General features: G+C 39.5%; 2 protein-coding genes across 4 annotated transcripts; both read left to right on the forward strand.

Moving 5' to 3' along the window:
* Positions 1-4,335: 4,335 nt before the first annotated feature.
* snx22 (sorting nexin 22) lies at positions 4,336-8,854 on the forward strand. Its single transcript, XM_068313568.1, has 7 exons — positions 4,336-4,699; positions 5,797-5,880; positions 6,789-6,893; positions 7,324-7,418; positions 7,580-7,612; positions 7,755-7,822; positions 7,913-8,854. Exons 1-7 carry the CDS (start codon positions 4,613-4,615, stop codon positions 8,023-8,025), a joined length of 585 nt encoding a protein of 194 aa, XP_068169669.1. The 5' UTR covers positions 4,336-4,612; the 3' UTR covers positions 8,026-8,854.
* A 385-nt stretch (positions 8,855-9,239) lies between these two features.
* Positions 9,240-16,408, forward strand: adpgk (ADP-dependent glucokinase). Of its 3 annotated transcripts, none has more exons than XM_068312343.1 (8): positions 9,240-9,362; positions 10,420-10,656; positions 11,285-11,510; positions 11,590-11,652; positions 12,186-12,306; positions 12,428-12,624; positions 14,322-14,420; positions 14,520-16,408. In XM_068312343.1, exons 2-8 carry the CDS (start codon positions 10,436-10,438, stop codon positions 15,090-15,092), a joined length of 1,500 nt encoding a protein of 499 aa, XP_068168444.1. In that variant the 5' UTR covers positions 9,240-9,362; positions 10,420-10,435; the 3' UTR covers positions 15,093-16,408. The 3 variants fall into 3 exon arrangements, with proteins under 3 accessions (XP_068168444.1, XP_068168445.1, XP_068168446.1); XM_068312344.1 differs by having other exon boundaries at positions 9,277-9,362; positions 10,529-10,656; XM_068312345.1 differs by having other exon boundaries at positions 9,280-9,362; positions 10,537-10,656.
* The last annotated feature ends 1,266 nt before the right edge of the window (positions 16,409-17,674 follow it).

The following is a 17,674-nucleotide window of genomic DNA, read 5'->3' on the forward strand; positions in this document are numbered from 1 at the left end:
AGGCTCTTAAAGGCGCAACACAGCCGCTATCGCTGGGATGCTCCGTAAACACAGGGACGATGACGTTTCCGTCACGTGACGTCTATTGCAAATTGTAGTCCTGAAACCCGGAAGTGTTTGACACAGATTCTAGGGAGAGTTTATCAGATTTAGTCACAGGGGGAGGAAGTGACGAATACTGTCAGGAACTGTGCTTGAGTACAGATTGCAAGTTCTGTACTTGTTTTTTACTCAAGTATTTGTGTTATCCCAGTCGTGAAAATAATTATTTTTATTGAAGTAAAATTAAAAACACGTAAATTAGTGTGAAAAAATTAATAACAGAAGTTTTCATTACGCATGATGTTGCAGCAAATAAAAGTAGGTCACGTTAGTAATGAAAGATGATTTTTTTTTTTGTCATCTCTGTTATCATCGTGAGAATGGGCTTTTTCAGTGTTTTTCTTACATAAGTAACCATTAACTCCTACAAAAAACTGATTAAATCCAATATTGCTAATAAGTTGAAGAAAAAAGCATTAAAAAATTATCGGATTAGAATTTGGTTTAATTAAAACAAATTGGTGATCCTTGGAAAGATATGCTCTCTACTCTACTTTTTGGGGTTTTGTAGTTAATAATCTTTCTTTAAAGGTTGGATGGATGATGCTGGACAGATAACGTATCTAGGACTTAATTTTATCCTTTGTGTGTGGTTCAGGACATCCCACCACTGGAATATGGTAGCCAAAAACCCAGCTTGACCTACTGCTGGTCCCTCAAAAGCCAATTATACAAGTTTATCGTAATAATTCTTCAATATTTACTATAATAACTTCAGTATTCCTGTCAAATAATGCGATAATATCATTTCTTTATTGATGAAGATGATAATGACAATCAGTATGAGGTGAATATTTGATTTCCTTATAATGTCTCTTGTTTTTTATTTGAAGGGGATATTTCGGGGATTTTTTATTTCTTAAGTGCAAAATATAAGCACATCATTTGAGTTGCTTTAGGTTTGAGCTGCTGTTTGTTAATTTTGCTAATTTAATTACTGTCAGTTATTTAAGATTTGGGAAATTGAAAAGTCAAGGATGGCACTGTGTACGGAAAGGCATAACTAAATGTTAAATTTGCTGTTTCAGTCTAGCAAAATTTACACACAGTATGGTGCAAAGGTTTGAGCAGATGTACAGAAATGATGTATTTTAGGAATGGTTTAAAAATGTACACTACAATTGTTCATTTTCATCCATTTACAAACTGCAAAGTGAGTAAACAGAAGGAAAATCTAAAACAGGAAGGATGATAGGAAGTATTATAGATGCTGTAGAGAGATGCCAAATTTTATCATTACAAACCTAACTGCATTTAATTTTTCTTCAAATTGGACCTAACATTCAGACACATTTCAAAATATACTTTACTTTTATGTAGCAGTTTTTAAAAAATATTTATTAAGAAAGCAAAACCAACAAATTTGTTTAGACACCAGAAATACTATTAAAGCTAAAGAGGTTAAAAAAAAATTAGATCCAAATAATTAGATTGTAGTAAAAACAAGACAAAAAACAAGAGAAAGTGAAGTTGTGATTTAAATCAGTCCATACATATCAGTGTTGATCAAAGTTTTTTAGGCAGTCAGATCATACAGTGTGTTGTTTTTATTGCATAACTGTGATGTTGTTGGTCTGTATGAACACTTTGTGGATCAGTGCCAGTTTGTCGCAATAAAGCTTGCAGTGAAATCTGTGCAGAACTCAAGAATGCATCCACTAACACAGTTATTCTGGATGACAGTGCTTCCTTTCATTCGCACGCTGGCTCTGACAAATTGCATCACGCTCCCGAGACCGGCTGGTATGTCCATCTGATGACCTCCAGCGCATGAAGCTGCAGTGACTTTCCTCTCAACAGACGAGGGAATTTACACTACAGAAAAACAACCTCCAGATGAATTTGCTTTAAGAATCAGACCGCATATAATTTTATCTTTTCAATTCAAAAATACATTGATTTATTTAAGGCGTCACATTATGCCCTATATTTGCAAATTTAATGTAGAAACAATGTTATAGAGACCACAATAGAACCCAGTAAATAAATCCCTATTTTGATTCAGTGTTCATAGATTTTCTGTAATAAAGCATCTAAAAGTCAAGCTTGGGTCTCGCAGCGGACCCTGGGATAAAATCAGCTGGAGTGTGTGTGGTTGAATGTGTTGATTTGTAACATCTTTAAGTTTGGCTTCACTGTCGTACTCAGTAGATAGATAGATAGATAGATAGATAGATAGATAGATAGATAGATAGATAGATAGATAGATAGATAGATAGATAGATAGATAGATAGATAGATAGATAGATAGATAGATAGATAGATAGATAGATAGATAGATAGATAGATAGATAGATAGATAGATAGATAGATAGATAGATAGATAGATAGATAGATAGATAGATAGATAGATAGATAGATAGATAGATAGATAGATAGATAGATAGATAGATAGATAGATACTTTATTAATCCCGGAGGAAATTGCATATATCCACTGCTCAGGCATTACATAACAAATAATACTGGATAAACACCAGGAGAAAAAGAAACACTGACATCACAGGACATACCACAAGACATACATTACACTAACAGACAGGCACATGCAGCACTAACAGGACTCATATACTAAACTATAACTAAAATATAAACAGTATAAAATTTAAAAATATTACAGTATTAAAATATAAGCAGTATAAAATAAAATTTAAACAGTATAAAATTGAATTAAAATATACAGTATAAAACAGTATAAAAAGTATAAAAAGTAACAGTATAAAAAATAAATAAATAATTTATATATATATATATATATATATATATATATATATATATATATATATATATATATACACAACAGTATAAAATTAAATTTAAATTAAATTAAATTAAATCCATATTCAACCCCGTGCTCAGCCCGACCACTGAGCCCGCTCTGCGGATGAGTCTGTTCAGACGGTCCATATATAGTAGCAATAAGTATTAGTCAGATAAATGAGTGTTTACATTTTCACACATCCAGGGTATTTCATTCAGGTGTTTGAGGTAAAAGCAGCTGGACTGAACATGTTTCCCCTCCTCCACGAGGCTTCCACGTGTATGAATATGTGACCTAGATGTTCATTTTTACAAATATAAAGAGTTGAAAAAAATGTATGTTTAAGATTAAAAATTATAAAGCTGTCCGGCGAGACCTACAAAACCATGACCAACTTCCTTTTTGTTAATGTGTAAGGCCCAAATCTGCTGACGGCGTGACTTCACACACAATGAACGGGTCAAGGATTCACATGCATTGTAGTACAACACGGTGATGACTCAGCAGACAAGAGCCAAATTACTGTTATATTTTGTGACTCATGTCATCTATCTTCTAAAACTGCGTCTGTAAACAATTCTGCCAGCTTAATTTACAACACAATGAGCCACAACAAGAGGGGGAAGATATAAATACCAGAGACGTCAGACAAAGCATGTGATTCTGTTTCAGATCGACGGACGGAGCTAAACATAGTATGTAAACGGAGAAAGAGGAAAATGGAATTATGAGCTGTTCTTCTGCCTTTTTCTTGCTCGTAGTTGGGTTTGAATTTCAAGAGGATGTGAGCAGAGTGTTGTGCTATGTGGTCTGGGTTTACATCCTTTTTATCTCCAAAGTGTGTTTCAAGGCCACTGAGAAGCGAACCTGGATTTAAAAGTGCCGTGTGACTCTTTGAATTGTTATTTAAACACAATGACCATGAATTTATTCACCTTGTTTTTGTCTGAGGTCCATTCCCTCTGACAGGTTGTTATAAATACATGTTTAAGTATTAAATAAGCTGGTTTATAGTGAAATTCTTTGACAAAAAAGAATATTTTATTGTGTGGATCCACTGCTGTGCCGGGGAAATTCTTATTATTGTACAAACCAGTTGTTAAAACCTTTTGTTTTCATCACTTGCTGATTTAAATTAATCATTTAAAGCGGCAAAATGTTGGTTGTTGTCTTCATATGACAATAAATTAAACTTTTCAATTCTTCATGATCCTTTGAGTGCAGTTTGACCTAAAAACACAAACTTCCTTTAATTGTCATCACATGGCGAATGGAAAACTAAGTAGGAAAACTAAGTAGTCAAGACTGTATTGCCTGTTTTTTAAGTTATTTGTCTTCTGACCTTGTATTTTTAGCTTCAGGGTGAGTCTTTACTGATAAGAACTGCTTCCTGACCTGACAACAGGTTTTTCCTCTTTACGCACACTTCATAAAATGTAGAGCAGCAGATCAGGACAGTGAAGAATGGAAAATTCCAATAATTAGCACACAGATACTTATTTTTACAGACATTGATTGACAGCACTGTCTTCTCCCACCGAGCAGAGACCGACAACAAACTCTGCTGCTCCGTTTATTCCCAGATCTCTGCTGCGCCTTTAACGTGACTTCAGTTTAATTGGCGCGGAGGTGGAGCGCAGGAGGAAACCGACCGCAGAGCGACGTCCCGCGTCACCCACAGTCCGTCAACGCACAAAAAAACCCGGTAATCGCTTGTAGAAAGTTAACCTGAGTCCGTTTCTGAAGCCCGATGGTGTTGGACGAAGATTTCCTGATGATTAAAGTATCGATCCCTTCCATGGAGAGGGAAGTGAGCGCGCAGGGGAAGACCAAAAAGGTGAGGAAGATCTCTCACCTGGTGTTCCGAGTTTTGGCTTTTTCTTTTCTTGCCATGAATCCCTTATCATTCTTCCGTGATTACCTTCTCGCTCTGTCGGATCATATGCCGTCTGTTCCGGCTCCAGTTTGACCGTAAAGGTGAACTGCGACGTCAGGTGAGGCGTGGATCTGAGCCTTTTCGACTTTTTAAACAGAGGCGCAGGAATTATAATCAATGAAACGACCTTTCGTTTGAACTGTGGAATAAACAAGTATTCACATTTGAGTTAATGTATTATTATACCATACTATATTACTGCTCCATTCACTCATGAGACAGAATGATTCCTGTCACTGTTACACCATCAGATATCTGGGTTATAAACTTTCACTAAGTAGTGGAATAAAGAAATTAGAGTACAATACTGTCATCTGAAGCGGTCCCTTGTTTTTATCACTGACATGAAGTGAAAGGTGTTTTTTCGTCGTCCTTTGAACAGGTTTGCTTGCATGCGTCTGTTGACTTATGCGCACACACCTTCAGGCTTGTGTTCAAGCAGGAGGAAACCATGTACTGTACTCAGAAGATCAAATTAAAGCACAGATAGTCACACCACCAGAGGACTTTGACGTAGTTGTGTATTTAAAGTTAATTTTATTTTCACTATACTTTTAAAAAGTGACTCAAGCCTGAGGGATTTGCTCCAGCCGACGCACGACCCACGGAGCCCCTTTTTAGACCCATGGATTACTGGATATCAATGATGTGTGCATATCCACATATGTGTGCAACACACACACACACACACACACACACACACACACACACACACACACACACACACACACACACACACACACACACACACACACACACACACACACGTATGTTTTATTTGGGTGCTGCAGTGGCAGCTGTAATGATCAGACCATCTTAATCTATTTACAGTAATACTTTGCGTGCTGCCCTCTGCTGGACAGATGAGAACCACCACACCATACAACAACTTAGTGTTTAAAATCATCAAAAAATGACAAATATTAACCATAATGACCGATTATTAGTAGTAGTAGTAATAGTAAATCGTTTTTCTCTGCTTATTCTTTTTTCTGCAGCGTTTCAGAGTGGAAGTCTTGTTTCATGAGAGGAAACATTTTGTCCTCAGAAGTAGCAGTGAATTCCAAACTCTCCACAGAAAAGTAAGTATGGATGTTTATTTGAACGTGTTTTTTTTAACGCTCTACGTGCTGAAAAGAAAAAAAAAATCACTGAACACATAGAACTAGAACGACACTCATTACCATACATTCCTCCTCCGAGTCCCAACAAGTCTATACTTGTTTTTAACTTTCTTTGCCCGTGCGCCACAACTCCACCCTATTTAGTAAAAATTGACTTTGCTGTTTTTCTCAAATGAGGTAGCAAACAAACAAACATGACTGAAGTAACAACATCCTATTTTAACATCGTCCTAGACGGTTAGGACTTTTAGCTGGATTAGATTTTGGTGATGATGCAAATCCTCATTTAGATTTGATGAGGATAATTTATTTGACTAGTACTGTAATTATTTTAAATTGCTACTCCCAGTTTTGTTCTGTACTTTATTTATGAATACATTTTCAATAATATTTAATTAATACAAATCTACGTGAAACTTGCAAACAGTTACATTTTATTTTTTAATACAGTACAGAAAGAACGTTGCTGTCTCGTCTTCAGCCGCTTCTTCCTCATTGCGAATCATGGGGGTTGCTACGGCTAATAATATGATATTATTTGTTTTTAGATAGATAGATAGATAGATACTTTAATAATCCCGGACGAAATTGCTTATTCTGATTTATATTACAGTAATATGATACAGTATGTGCTTTTAGTGGTTTACTAGTAATTTTATGATTCCAATAATTGTGATGGACAAATATAAAGTGGAGTAAAATATTTTTCCATGTATTTTTTTTTAAAACAAATGTATAATTGAGACCGATGTAACTTGAAACAAACCAAGGCATACCTGTATTTCGAGTCATGCATTGTTTGTATTTGATGGCCGGTTCTCTGCAGTGGATTTAAAGTATTGTGTTTCCTCCCATGGTGCCTGCAGCTTAGGAAGATCATCCAGACTCCTGATTTTCCAAGTAAAAGGAACCCCCACCTGAGGACTAAACCCCTGGAGCAGAGGAGGCAGGAGCTGGAAGACTACATCCAGGTAACACATCCAGGTTCCGGCCCAACGAGAGGGCAACCTCAGCTCCCCTTAAGGTGTGAGCCTCTCTTCCATCAGAACCTCCTCAGTTTCAAGTGAGAATCCACCGAGCTTTATTTACATAAGATGTTAAAAAGAGGACAAAACATGAAACAGATGTTAAAAGTAAAGATTAATTTGGCTTCAACAGTCGACAAACGACAGCAAATTTATGACAGCTTCCAGTTTTTATTGAGCAGGTATTTCCTGTTGGGAGACTTTATTACTGGTGAAATATGAGTGCTGAAATGTGCAGAATGTTTCCCCGTGAATGAAAAATAAGGTGACAACCAGCGAAAGCAGAAACAAAAGAACTCCTTGGTGGACAAATTAATTATGATCCAGACCATCATTTTCATTAAGCACACATTTTTCCATGTTCGTTCTCTGTCAGGAGATCATCTATCAAAATGAAGATGTGCCGCAGATTCTGCTGGATTTCCTCCACGTGAGACATTTTCACACGGGGAACAGGATGAGCAGCATGGAGTAAGTCCTTCAGTTTGGTCGGCTGACATCAGAAAAAAGTTTTTGTCTATAATGAAACCATTGTATCAGAAAGAAAATGGATTTTCTGCATGTGTCGCAGAGTGAACATAGATATTAGCCTGCATTTCATCAACCATTACAGCGGTGTGCTCTAATTTCAGATCACTTGATGACTTGGACAGTCAAGATTACGGGTAAGAGCTTTAGTAGCACTTCCCATTTCTCTGTATTTGTGTTGTACAGCAGATCAAATAGCTGTAATACTGTAATACCAGATGCATTGTAGTGAACTATGTTTTATCTACATGTAAACCCTCACTCACTTTATCTCCTCAGTAATCAGTTACCGCAGCAGCGAGTGTTGGGATTTTTTCTGGACCCTTACCTCTCAGACTGCACCACAGGTAGGACACCTGGTGATGTAGTTAAACCTATTCAGAAACACTTCGACACCCGACACACAGATCGCTGATCTCCCTGTCTCTTTGTTGCAGATCTCCCAGATGTTGTTGTGGACGGCGTGCTTCAGGGATTTTACCCCCGGGATGTTCGAGTGAGCTTCACCTCCCCCATTCCCACAGAGCAAACCAGCGGCCTGAACTTGTAGTGTTTTAAAGTAGAGCAAATGAAGATGAAACCACACAGTTGCAAAATGAAAAGAAAAGCTATAAATAGGTCACTTGTGGGAGGGTTTCTGCAGCTTCAGTGTGCCCTGTTGGCTTCAGACCTGAAACAGAGGCTTCCTTTACAGACACGCCTCTCAGTGTGGTGTTCAGACTCCTTGACGCTCTCATCTGGAAACTTGAATCTGATATAAATGAAAATGTGGCCATGTGCAAATGTCTTGTATGACTTCTAGCAATACCATAGCTGACTATACAACTTTAAAATAAAGGAGCTTTCTGTGGACTGACCTGAAATCCAAGGACAGATCATTCATATTTGTGTCACAGTGGGTGTGGATCACATGGAAGTGCAATAAAACAACACACCAGTAATCAGATAAGGTCAAACACTGATGCCAAGGTTGTAGTATTGTTCATTTGCAGTTGACATGTAGTGAATGTACTTTTGTATCATCGTTTTTAATTAAATAAAGAATGAATGGGGAAAAAAAAAATTTCTCACTATGGATGAACTTCCTATTTGAGCTTCAGCTGCCAAACAAGATGGTCTACATTCTAGTGGTATTGTTTAAGCCGTCATATTTTTACAGCATATGTTAAATGAATGGATCTAAGTACAGCTTGGTTTTAAATATAGATTCAGAACACGGAAGACGGTTCTGTATTTGCAGGATGCCTTTCTGTGTTGTGGGGTTTGAACGTTCTCCCACCATTCATTATAGGTGAACTTGGTTAGATGGTAACCTTCACAGTCAGAGGGTTCCTGGTTCTTTTTTGGTGCTCCAACTTCTTTTAACTGTTCAAAGTCATGCAATAAAGTAATGGTGAAACAGTAAAGGTGTCCACAGCCATGCATGGTTTGTGTATATGTCTGCATGTTTTTGTGTGTGTATGTCTGTGGAATTCTGTGTGTGTTGTGCATGTCTGTGTGTGTCTGTATTTGTGTGTGTCTGTATATGGATGTTCATCTTGTATGTCTGTGTTTGTGTGTCTGTGTCATTAAAACCAAATATTTATTTTTGAATAAGTGAAGCCTTCAAAAATACAAAAAAAACAACAACCCATAAACAAACCACACCCATAAGTTTTCATTTAATATCCAGTCAACACTTCCTGTTTCAGCTGCGAACCATACGCGCCTTACGTGGACTATGAGCTACGCATGCGCAGAGCAATATGCGGAAGCTGCCGCTGCGGTCCTAGCCAATCATCGTCCTTCTTCGCAGCCTTCTCTCTCCTCCGGCAGCGAACCGAGCGCCTTGTGCGATCGACCACCGAACAGGACCCTGACGATCAAACCCGGAGCTGCACGTCACCGGTAGGTCCCGCTTACTTTGATAATTAAGCTAATATACGTCCATTTTTTTCCGTTAAGATGTTTAAAGTGTGCTTCCTTCTCTAAATCGGATCACCTTCTAAACCGAATTACAAAAATACCCGCAAGATTAGATTTGATAAACTGGAGAAAACACATTCTTCGCCCTGTGTGCTACTGCTAGCATGTTCGCTAACATATCGATTAGCTCAATGTCAGCAGTTATCATAACCTGTGTGGAAAGAACATCGCGTTCTACAAAGTCGTTTGGCAGCTGATCAAAAGTCAGTGACAAGACAAAGTCCTCCGGGGTGGGAAGCGACCTCCTTTTGACCCTCATGGCTGAAATTATTAATAGCTGTTTGTGACGATCACATGATCACTTTATAAAGCTCACTATCCGACCAAAAAGCTGCTTTTAAATTCCAGTGCAGTCCAGAAATGGATCGACCTTTGACCAGATGACCTTAGATGACCTTTAGGGTCAATGAACTCTCGCCATCTGTCTGCAAACCAGGTGTTGCAAGACTCGTAGACTAACATTTAACTATAAATCCATGTATTTTCCCTGTGAAGGTCTAAATGTAGTCATGGCTTGTTATAGTAGCGATGAGAAGTCGTGTGGGGCAGAAAGAGATCCCCGAGGTATCCTTCAGGAACTCCAACCTGCAGCGTTTAGAGAGGGAGATGGATTCCATCAAGAATCAGGAAATCTACACGAGAAAATCTGGAGGAATGTTAAGCTTGGGCGTCATTGGACCAAGAATAAGGCTTGTTTCCTTTTTAGAATAGCTGTCACAGTCACCCGATGGAATCCCAAAAGAAATCTCTGGTGGGATCTGAAGGAGATGGTTGGAAGGGTTAAACCGTGGTTTATTCCAGAACTGGAGGATTTTATTCATGATGGGTGGGCATCATGAATAGGAACGCTGGTAGAAGCTGGTGTTAGCTGCAGGGATTAATGCAACATACCAGAGATGAATGTCACTGTGGGCCAGAATGATCCTGAGACTGCATTAGATTGACTGACTTCTTTCCTTCCTTCCACATGATGCTCCAGAGGTGACTGGAGCGTCATGTGGAAGAAGGCATCAGTTGTGGCATTGCTGGCGACAGCTGTCGGTTATTTTTACTATGGCTGCCCGGACCTGCTAGAGACGATTCTACAGTATTTCAGGCAACCAAACGATCAGACTCGGATCCAGCACAACCAAAACAGCATGGAGCATGTGATCGCTGCTGCCTGGGAGGCCATGATTGTTCTGCCCAACCGGCAGTGGAGCAAAGTGGCAATAGGGTGAGTGGAATTATGTCAGAAGTCCTTCCATTACCTTCATCTCTTATTCATCACCGTGTCTGTTGAGAAGCTCTAGTCAGCTCTAACGTGAGCAGGAATGTTTCAACATTCTGACGGATAGCAAAGCCCTGATTCCTAGCTTTACCTAACTTTTGGCCTTTAGACTAGTTTGCTGCACCTGTCCTGGGTTATGCTGGGTTATCTATGCTAGAAAGATTATGCTGAGTTATCTATGCTAGAAACATTTTAACAGATATTTCTGTTGACTAAATAATTCAGGTCGTAGTTCATATCTGACCCATGCCTCTATTTATGTTTTATTTTTACATTTTTGCAAAAATAAAAACAACCAAATGGGAAGTGAATGAAATGCAATAAAAAACTTTAAATATATTTAGTACACCAAGTGTTAATCTAAAGCCAAGATCAGATTTTTAATTATCCAGACATGTCTGGAGACCTGTCTTATTTTAACGCCAGATGTAATTGTGTGCAAGAGGTGAGCAAATAATTCATAATGCATGGATAATATGCTACTACCTACCAGCTGCTGACATGGCTGAACTGTAGTTTGTATTTTCCCAGGATTATTTGCGATTAAAGAAGTTCTTGCTGTCTCGTCTCTCAGAGTGAATGCCTGTGTGGACGTGGTTGTCTCTGGAGTGGGACTCCTTCAGGCCGTGGGGTTGGCTCCTGGCGCCGGACGGGATCACGAAGTGTTGAACTCCAAAGAGGATTTGAAGGAGATCTTCATCCATTACATGGAGAAGGGAGCGGCAGCGGAGCGCTTTTTTAGCGACAGGGAGGCGTTTCAGATGATTGCACGTGCGGCATCGGAGTACCCTGGTGCACAGGCAAGGCCACAACCCCCCCAGACTGTTCCACAGGGTGCTTGAGTTGTATTTTAACGTTATAATTGTTGTCTATTTCCAGCTGTACGTCGGAGGGAATGCTGCTCTCATTGGCCAGAAGCTTGCTACCTACCCCAGTCTGACGGTAGGGTGACACATTTATGAAGGCATGAACTTATATTATTACAGTAGTACCATGAGATGCAAGTTTAATCCGTTCCGTGACGGAGCTCGTAAATCAAATAAATTTTCCCCAATTTAAAATAACTAAAATCATTTTAATCCGTTCCAGTTTTGGTAAAAAAGCCCCAAACCCCCTAAACTATAAAAAACCCACATATTTTTATCAACCAATAGACATGCAGACTTTACCTGTGTTATCCATCCATAATTAGTTATGTTGTATCCATCCACCAATACCTGGGACAGAACGAGATCCGGTCTCAGCAGATGTATCCATCTGCCAACTGGGGGTGGCGTCCCAAAGCCCGGCTCGTATGTCGGATTTTTGCTTCTGTGTTAAACAAAATGTGGACAGAACAGCGACTCGTATCTCAAAAAACTCTTATGTCGAGCAGCTCGTATCTCACGGTTCTACTGCATATGTAATTGTGTAATAGAAATAAAACCTGGTTCGTACCATCCAGCGTCAGAATCGAATCAGCTGCTCTACTGCAGGTCCTGCTATGTGGCCCAGTTGGTGCTAAACTTCACGAGCTGCTGGATGAGCAGATAGTCGTTCCTCCAGAGTCTCTCCAGGAGACGGATGAATTCCACCTCATCCTCGAGTACAAGACAGGTAACGAGAAGAAAAGCCGCCGCCGCCAGCGTCCAGTCGGATGCAGGTAGAGTGATTCCTTCAGTCGGTGCCGACGCCTGATTCAGAGGCTGTTTTGTTTTTTTTTCTTTTCTGCCTCCAGGTGAAAAGTGGGGGTCAACTCAGGCACCTCAAGCCAACCGCTTCATCTTTTCTCACGATATGTCCAACGGGAAGATGAGCTCGCTGGAGACATTTGCGACGAGCATTGACGAGTTCCGGCCGGAACTGGTCGTCCTGTCGGGCTTCCACATGATGGAGGGTCTGGGCAAAGACACATGGGAGGAACGGCTGAGAGAGGTCAGTGACTGGGAGGTGGCCTTCACAAAAGCACTGTCATTAGCAGCAGTTGTCATAATATTGACAGCTATTTTAAACGTAATTAACAGGTAAAAAGAACAAAAAAGCACATTTTGATTTTGATTTTAAAACTTTTACAAAGGATAAAATCCTTTGTAAAAGTAAAAGTAAGAAAAACTCATAGGACATGAATAAAAATAAGAAATCTTGGTACATCCATTCATAACTGAATATTTTATGTTTCTTTGGTGCACTTACTTGTGTGTGTGTGTGTGTGTCGTCCAGCTCGTGGTAGATCTCTGTGTTGAATAAAGTCAACTGGACTCGAAGGAAAAGCTTGAAGAGCTTGCTTGCTTGCTTTGCTTCTCATCCAGGAGGCTTCTTCTGTTCTGATCGGCTGGTGGGGAGTTCCACGTATTAAACCTAGAGGGATGAGTCCAGGATGTGAAGTCATAATGAGAGCTGTTGAAGCATAGTATGATAATATTATGTTGAAGCTTTTCATCACTGCCCTCAGTTAGCCTCAGGAAATGACTTGTCGACTCACATTCCTTTAAAAGAGCCTAAAGGCTCCACTTAATAGCTGCCTGATGTAATTCTGACATTTAAAACTCCTTATAAGCTTCTGTCAAGTGTCAAGATAACAAGTGACTTCACGGCTGTGTCCTATAATTAATACTTTATTACATGTTTTAACCACCTTATAGGTTCATATGCTCAGTCAAATGCTTTGTGTAAGTCATTGTCACAAGGTCTTACAACAGGTGCGTAAGTGCAACATGAAAATATAGTAATGAATGGGACAAAAAAAAACTGGCACAAGGAATAAATGAAGAATGAAATAAATAATTACAGATAGTAAACCTGCAAGTAAAGCAAAGAATTATATAATATTAAAACGGAGTGGCGCAAATCGTAAGGACAAGATCAAAATGAAAATGCAGTCATGAATAAAGGAAGATAAAAGTGAAATGAAGTATAACAAAAGTTATAAAAAATCCTAATGTGAAAGAAAATACTGAGTCATAATTCCTCAGGAGGGTTGCACTACATCAGAGGAGCCCAAACTGTTAAAACATGGGCCTGGTATTGACCCCTGGGGGACTCCAGGTTGACGTCAGGGGAGAGACGGTCACCAAAGGACACTACAGATTTTTTTTTAACAAATTAGGATCACAAATTTTGGAGAGGTGACCTGTGGCCAGAGGAACAATCCTTTAGATTTTGTGATCTCCCTCATCATCCTGATTAAGATTTTTTTGAGGGATTCTTGGCTATAACAGGACAAAGAACATGATCTTCTAACTTGACGGTTAATGCCTACAATACTTGGACAAAAGCTCAATTCCAAATGAGTTCATAATAACCAGGCCATCCAGGAGACTGACCAGTAAACCAGTGATTACATCCAATCAAATGGCTCCCGCTCTCATTGGCTGTTGAAAAACGTGGACGTCTCTCTTGTGAACTATGCACATCTGATAAACTGTTTATTTTAAAATGCATCCAGTACTATACTCAGTACAATAATATTTCTCTAATATCTCATGAGAAATAGTTTCTGTGTATTCGATGAAAGAAATAACTATATCGAGAATTCTGTGGCTGTGGCGATTCCTTTATTTCACCTGATTCTTCAGCCACATTCATTTTTGGTGCAGTTTTCCCCTCATCTCGTACTTTTTTCCTCCATGCAGTCTGTGTCTGTCATGTCTGACATTCGTAAAGATATTCCCATCCACCTGGAGCTGGCGAGCATGACCGACAAAGATTACATGAACCGCATCATGCTGGAGGTACGTGGTTCAAAGACAAAAGAGGACAGTGCTTCCTTTAAACCCAGAAATAGTCCTGAATATGTGCTAAAGGTTCTTCCCTCTGGTTTCTATTGGCAGTTCATGCCTCTGGTCAGCTCCATTGGTCTGAATGAGCAGGAGCTGCTCTTCCTCACCAAGTCCGGTCAGGGGCCTCACGCAGACCTGGCTTCATGGAATGGCATTCCGGACATCGGACGGGTCAGCGACATCCTCCTCTGGATCCTGGAGCAGTACGGTCGCAGCGAACCCTCGTCAGAAGCAGAGCTGACTCGCATTCACTTCCACACACTGGCTTACCACATCATGGCATCGGTGGATGGATACTGGTCGAACCAGGAGGCAGCAGTGATGGCCGGGACGCGAGTGGCCAGCAGTCAGGCCTGTGGTCTCAAGTCTGTCGATGCCAGCAAAGTGGAGCTCAGAGCTCCACTGGAGTTTCACAGCTCCTACTCTGAGCCTCGAGAGAAGCTGTCCCTGAATCCATCGAAGCCCGTCACGGTGTGGCGCCGCGGTAACGTCACATTCTGCTTGTCGCCGGTGCTCGTCTGCCTGAACCCGCTGCGGACAGTCGGGCTCGGGGATGCCATTTCAGCCGAGGGGATACTATACTCACAGTTCAACCGCCTGCAGACCGTCGGAAGTGCAACATAAATCCAACATAATCCAGAGAGGAGAGACAGAGTCAGTGACGTTTCATCTTGAGGTGTGGTCTCTGAAACTTACCCCGACCCCCGTGAGTCGTCCATCCTGTCCTCTGGTCCCACTCCTACGATCCTCCTCCAGTGTCCGAGTTGCGAGCTGGCCTTTCTATTCTCACTGGCCGCAGCTCAAATCCTAATTTACCTTGATTTTCACACCTTCAGTGTTCAGCTGTGCCTTGAGGAAACACAAGTTGATGGTAAATAATTAATTCAGATTTCAGAGCCAAACGCCCGTCACAGAATGCACTGATAATGCATACTCACACGCGTGTCGTGTCGGCTGCGGAGTATGTTGTATTCATGTCAGTCAGCTCCTGGATGACCTCTGTGCTCTTTCAGATATCACGGGTGTACGTATTTGCTACGTATCCCATGAGGATGAGCGTAAGATCAAGGTTCTCATTTTATAGAATAAAAGTTGTCTTTTAAAGAATGATCAAGTCTGGAAAATCACTGTGCGAATAACTGCAATTCTAGTTAGTATTATAATTATGGCAGAATAGTTAATTCATCTCTGTTGTTTCCTCTACACTGTAAATCTCTGGTGTAGCATCGATTCAATGCAAAAGTCACCCCAGTTTTTAATAGGATCCGTCATTATGTGGTTAAGTTCGATTTTGAGTTAGATGTCAACTTCTTAATTTAAATAATCTGCCAAAAATGAAATCTAAATGTAGGTTTAGATGAGGTATGAATCATTTTTAAATCAGGTTAACTGTAGGTGTTTGGTTGTTTTCTTTGTGCAACTTATTGAAAATGATATGATTGGCTAGAAAACCTCGCTGAGAGACCGCTGTCACCTGCCTGAAGAAGATAAAGCATGTTGCCTTGGATTTTATGTTGTTGGGTGTACGTACTGGTTATATTTGGAAAGTCTGGCTCATGTTACATATACAGTATGTAATAGTCAAAACAGAGCATCTGTATACCTCGCACGAGTTGAGCTCATGCAATAATGGCGTCTAAATGCAATCATACAACCAAATGAAGTGTGGCATGTTGTTCAGCAGAATTCTTTGCACTCGTAGACAATGGCAGGTGGCCTGCAGAGGTGTGTGAACCCTGAACAACATGCATTTTCCTGAACCTTCTCATTAAAATATGTATGGAGTTTAACGGTTAATTATTTTTTTGTCACATGACTGATTTCTGTGCATCTTTGTCAACAGTTAGAACATCTACAAATTAAGGCAAGAAACTAGTTGGAACATAACAAACCTGTAATTTAGATCAAGCAGCGAGTAAATAAAGATAAAATATGAATCATTCTCTGGTCCTTGTGTCTTAAATATCTATATGATAACTTCCTGTATTTATTAGTTGAAACTTGTTGAAGATGGCATGTTTTCTCAGTAATAGTAGTGAGTATTTCTACATTTTATTTGACGAAAAAACAGCAAATGAAAAATAATGGAACTTTAACTATGATTTGACCCCGGGAAAATATTGGAAACCCACTATAACTAACTACTATAATACTACCATTCCTAAACTGCTACTACTATACTGCTACTACTACAAACCTGCTACTATTATACTTCTACTATTACTATTACTATACTACCTTTATTATACTACTACCATTACAATGCTGCTACTACAAGACTATTAGAGGTTTCTTCAATGTGCTGCTATAAAATCCTAATTTTCCTGTTTCCGATGAAAAAAGTCAATTATCTTTAATAAAATTATGTACAACATAACAAAATAACATTAAATAACATCCAGGGTACTGGACAATCAGCTGTCAAACGAGCGGCAAACGAGAAATATATCGCGACAATATCCGGTGATTAACGCAACAGAGTTTACATTATTCAACACAGTGCAGAAACTGAGCGCACTTGTCACATGAATGAACATCCAGTAACAGACTCCTGACCACTGATGGTCATCACGTGAAAGATTTGACTGTTTGACCCCGTTATGCAACGTCGGCCTGCAGTGCTGTAAATGACTGCAATACGATACTACTGATACAGTACTAAGATTGCTCAACTACTACTGATATAGTATTAATACTACTATACTACTAATATTACAGTGCTAATACTACTATTACTATAGCAATACAACGATTGTTACACTATTTCTATACTACTACTACTATTACTACTATACTACTATACTATACAGTAAAATAGTGTACTTCTTCTTTTCCTTTCGGCTTTTCCCTTCAGGGGTCGCCACAGCGAATCAATTGCCTCCATCTAACCCTGTCTCCTGCATAATAAACATCGTCCTAAACAATAATAAAGCAAATTAATAAATATAGTAATTAAGATAGTAATAAACATGGTAACAAACTTTGTAATAACGCAGTGGTAAACAGGGTAATAAAATGTGGTCATAAACATGGTAATAAATGTGAATAGATGTGGTAATAAAACTGGTCGTACCGCATCTACATCTCACAGGCTATCCTTTCAGGCCGACTATCTGGAGGAACTAAAAAAAATTTCGAGGTTTAATTAAACAGAGTCAGTTAAATGTTTGCACCTTTTAAGTTACATGAATCTGTCTCAAAAGCAT

Source organism: Antennarius striatus, chromosome 4, assembly GCF_040054535.1.
Source record: "Antennarius striatus isolate MH-2024 chromosome 4, ASM4005453v1, whole genome shotgun sequence".
Classification (NCBI taxonomy): domain Eukaryota; kingdom Metazoa; phylum Chordata; class Actinopteri; order Lophiiformes; family Antennariidae; genus Antennarius; species Antennarius striatus.

Coding starts and splice junctions, on each gene's coding strand:
- snx22 (XM_068313568.1), top strand. CDS start 4,613: ATGGTGTTGGACGAAGATTTCCTGATGATTAAAGTATCGATCCCTTCC. Junction 4,700..5,796: donor CGCAGGGGAAGACCAAAAAG/GTGAGGAAGATC, acceptor TTTTTTCTGCAG/CGTTTCAGAGTGGAAGTCTT. Junction 7,613..7,754: donor TTGGACAGTCAAGATTACGG/GTAAGAGCTTTA, acceptor TTATCTCCTCAG/TAATCAGTTACCGCAGCAGC.
- adpgk (XM_068312343.1), top strand. CDS start 10,436: ATGTGGAAGAAGGCATCAGTTGTGGCATTGCTGGCGACAGCTGTCGGT. Junction 11,653..12,185: donor CTACCTACCCCAGTCTGACG/GTAGGGTGACAC, acceptor GCTCTACTGCAG/GTCCTGCTATGTGGCCCAGT. Junction 14,421..14,519: donor TGAACCGCATCATGCTGGAG/GTACGTGGTTCA, acceptor TTCTATTGGCAG/TTCATGCCTCTGGTCAGCTC.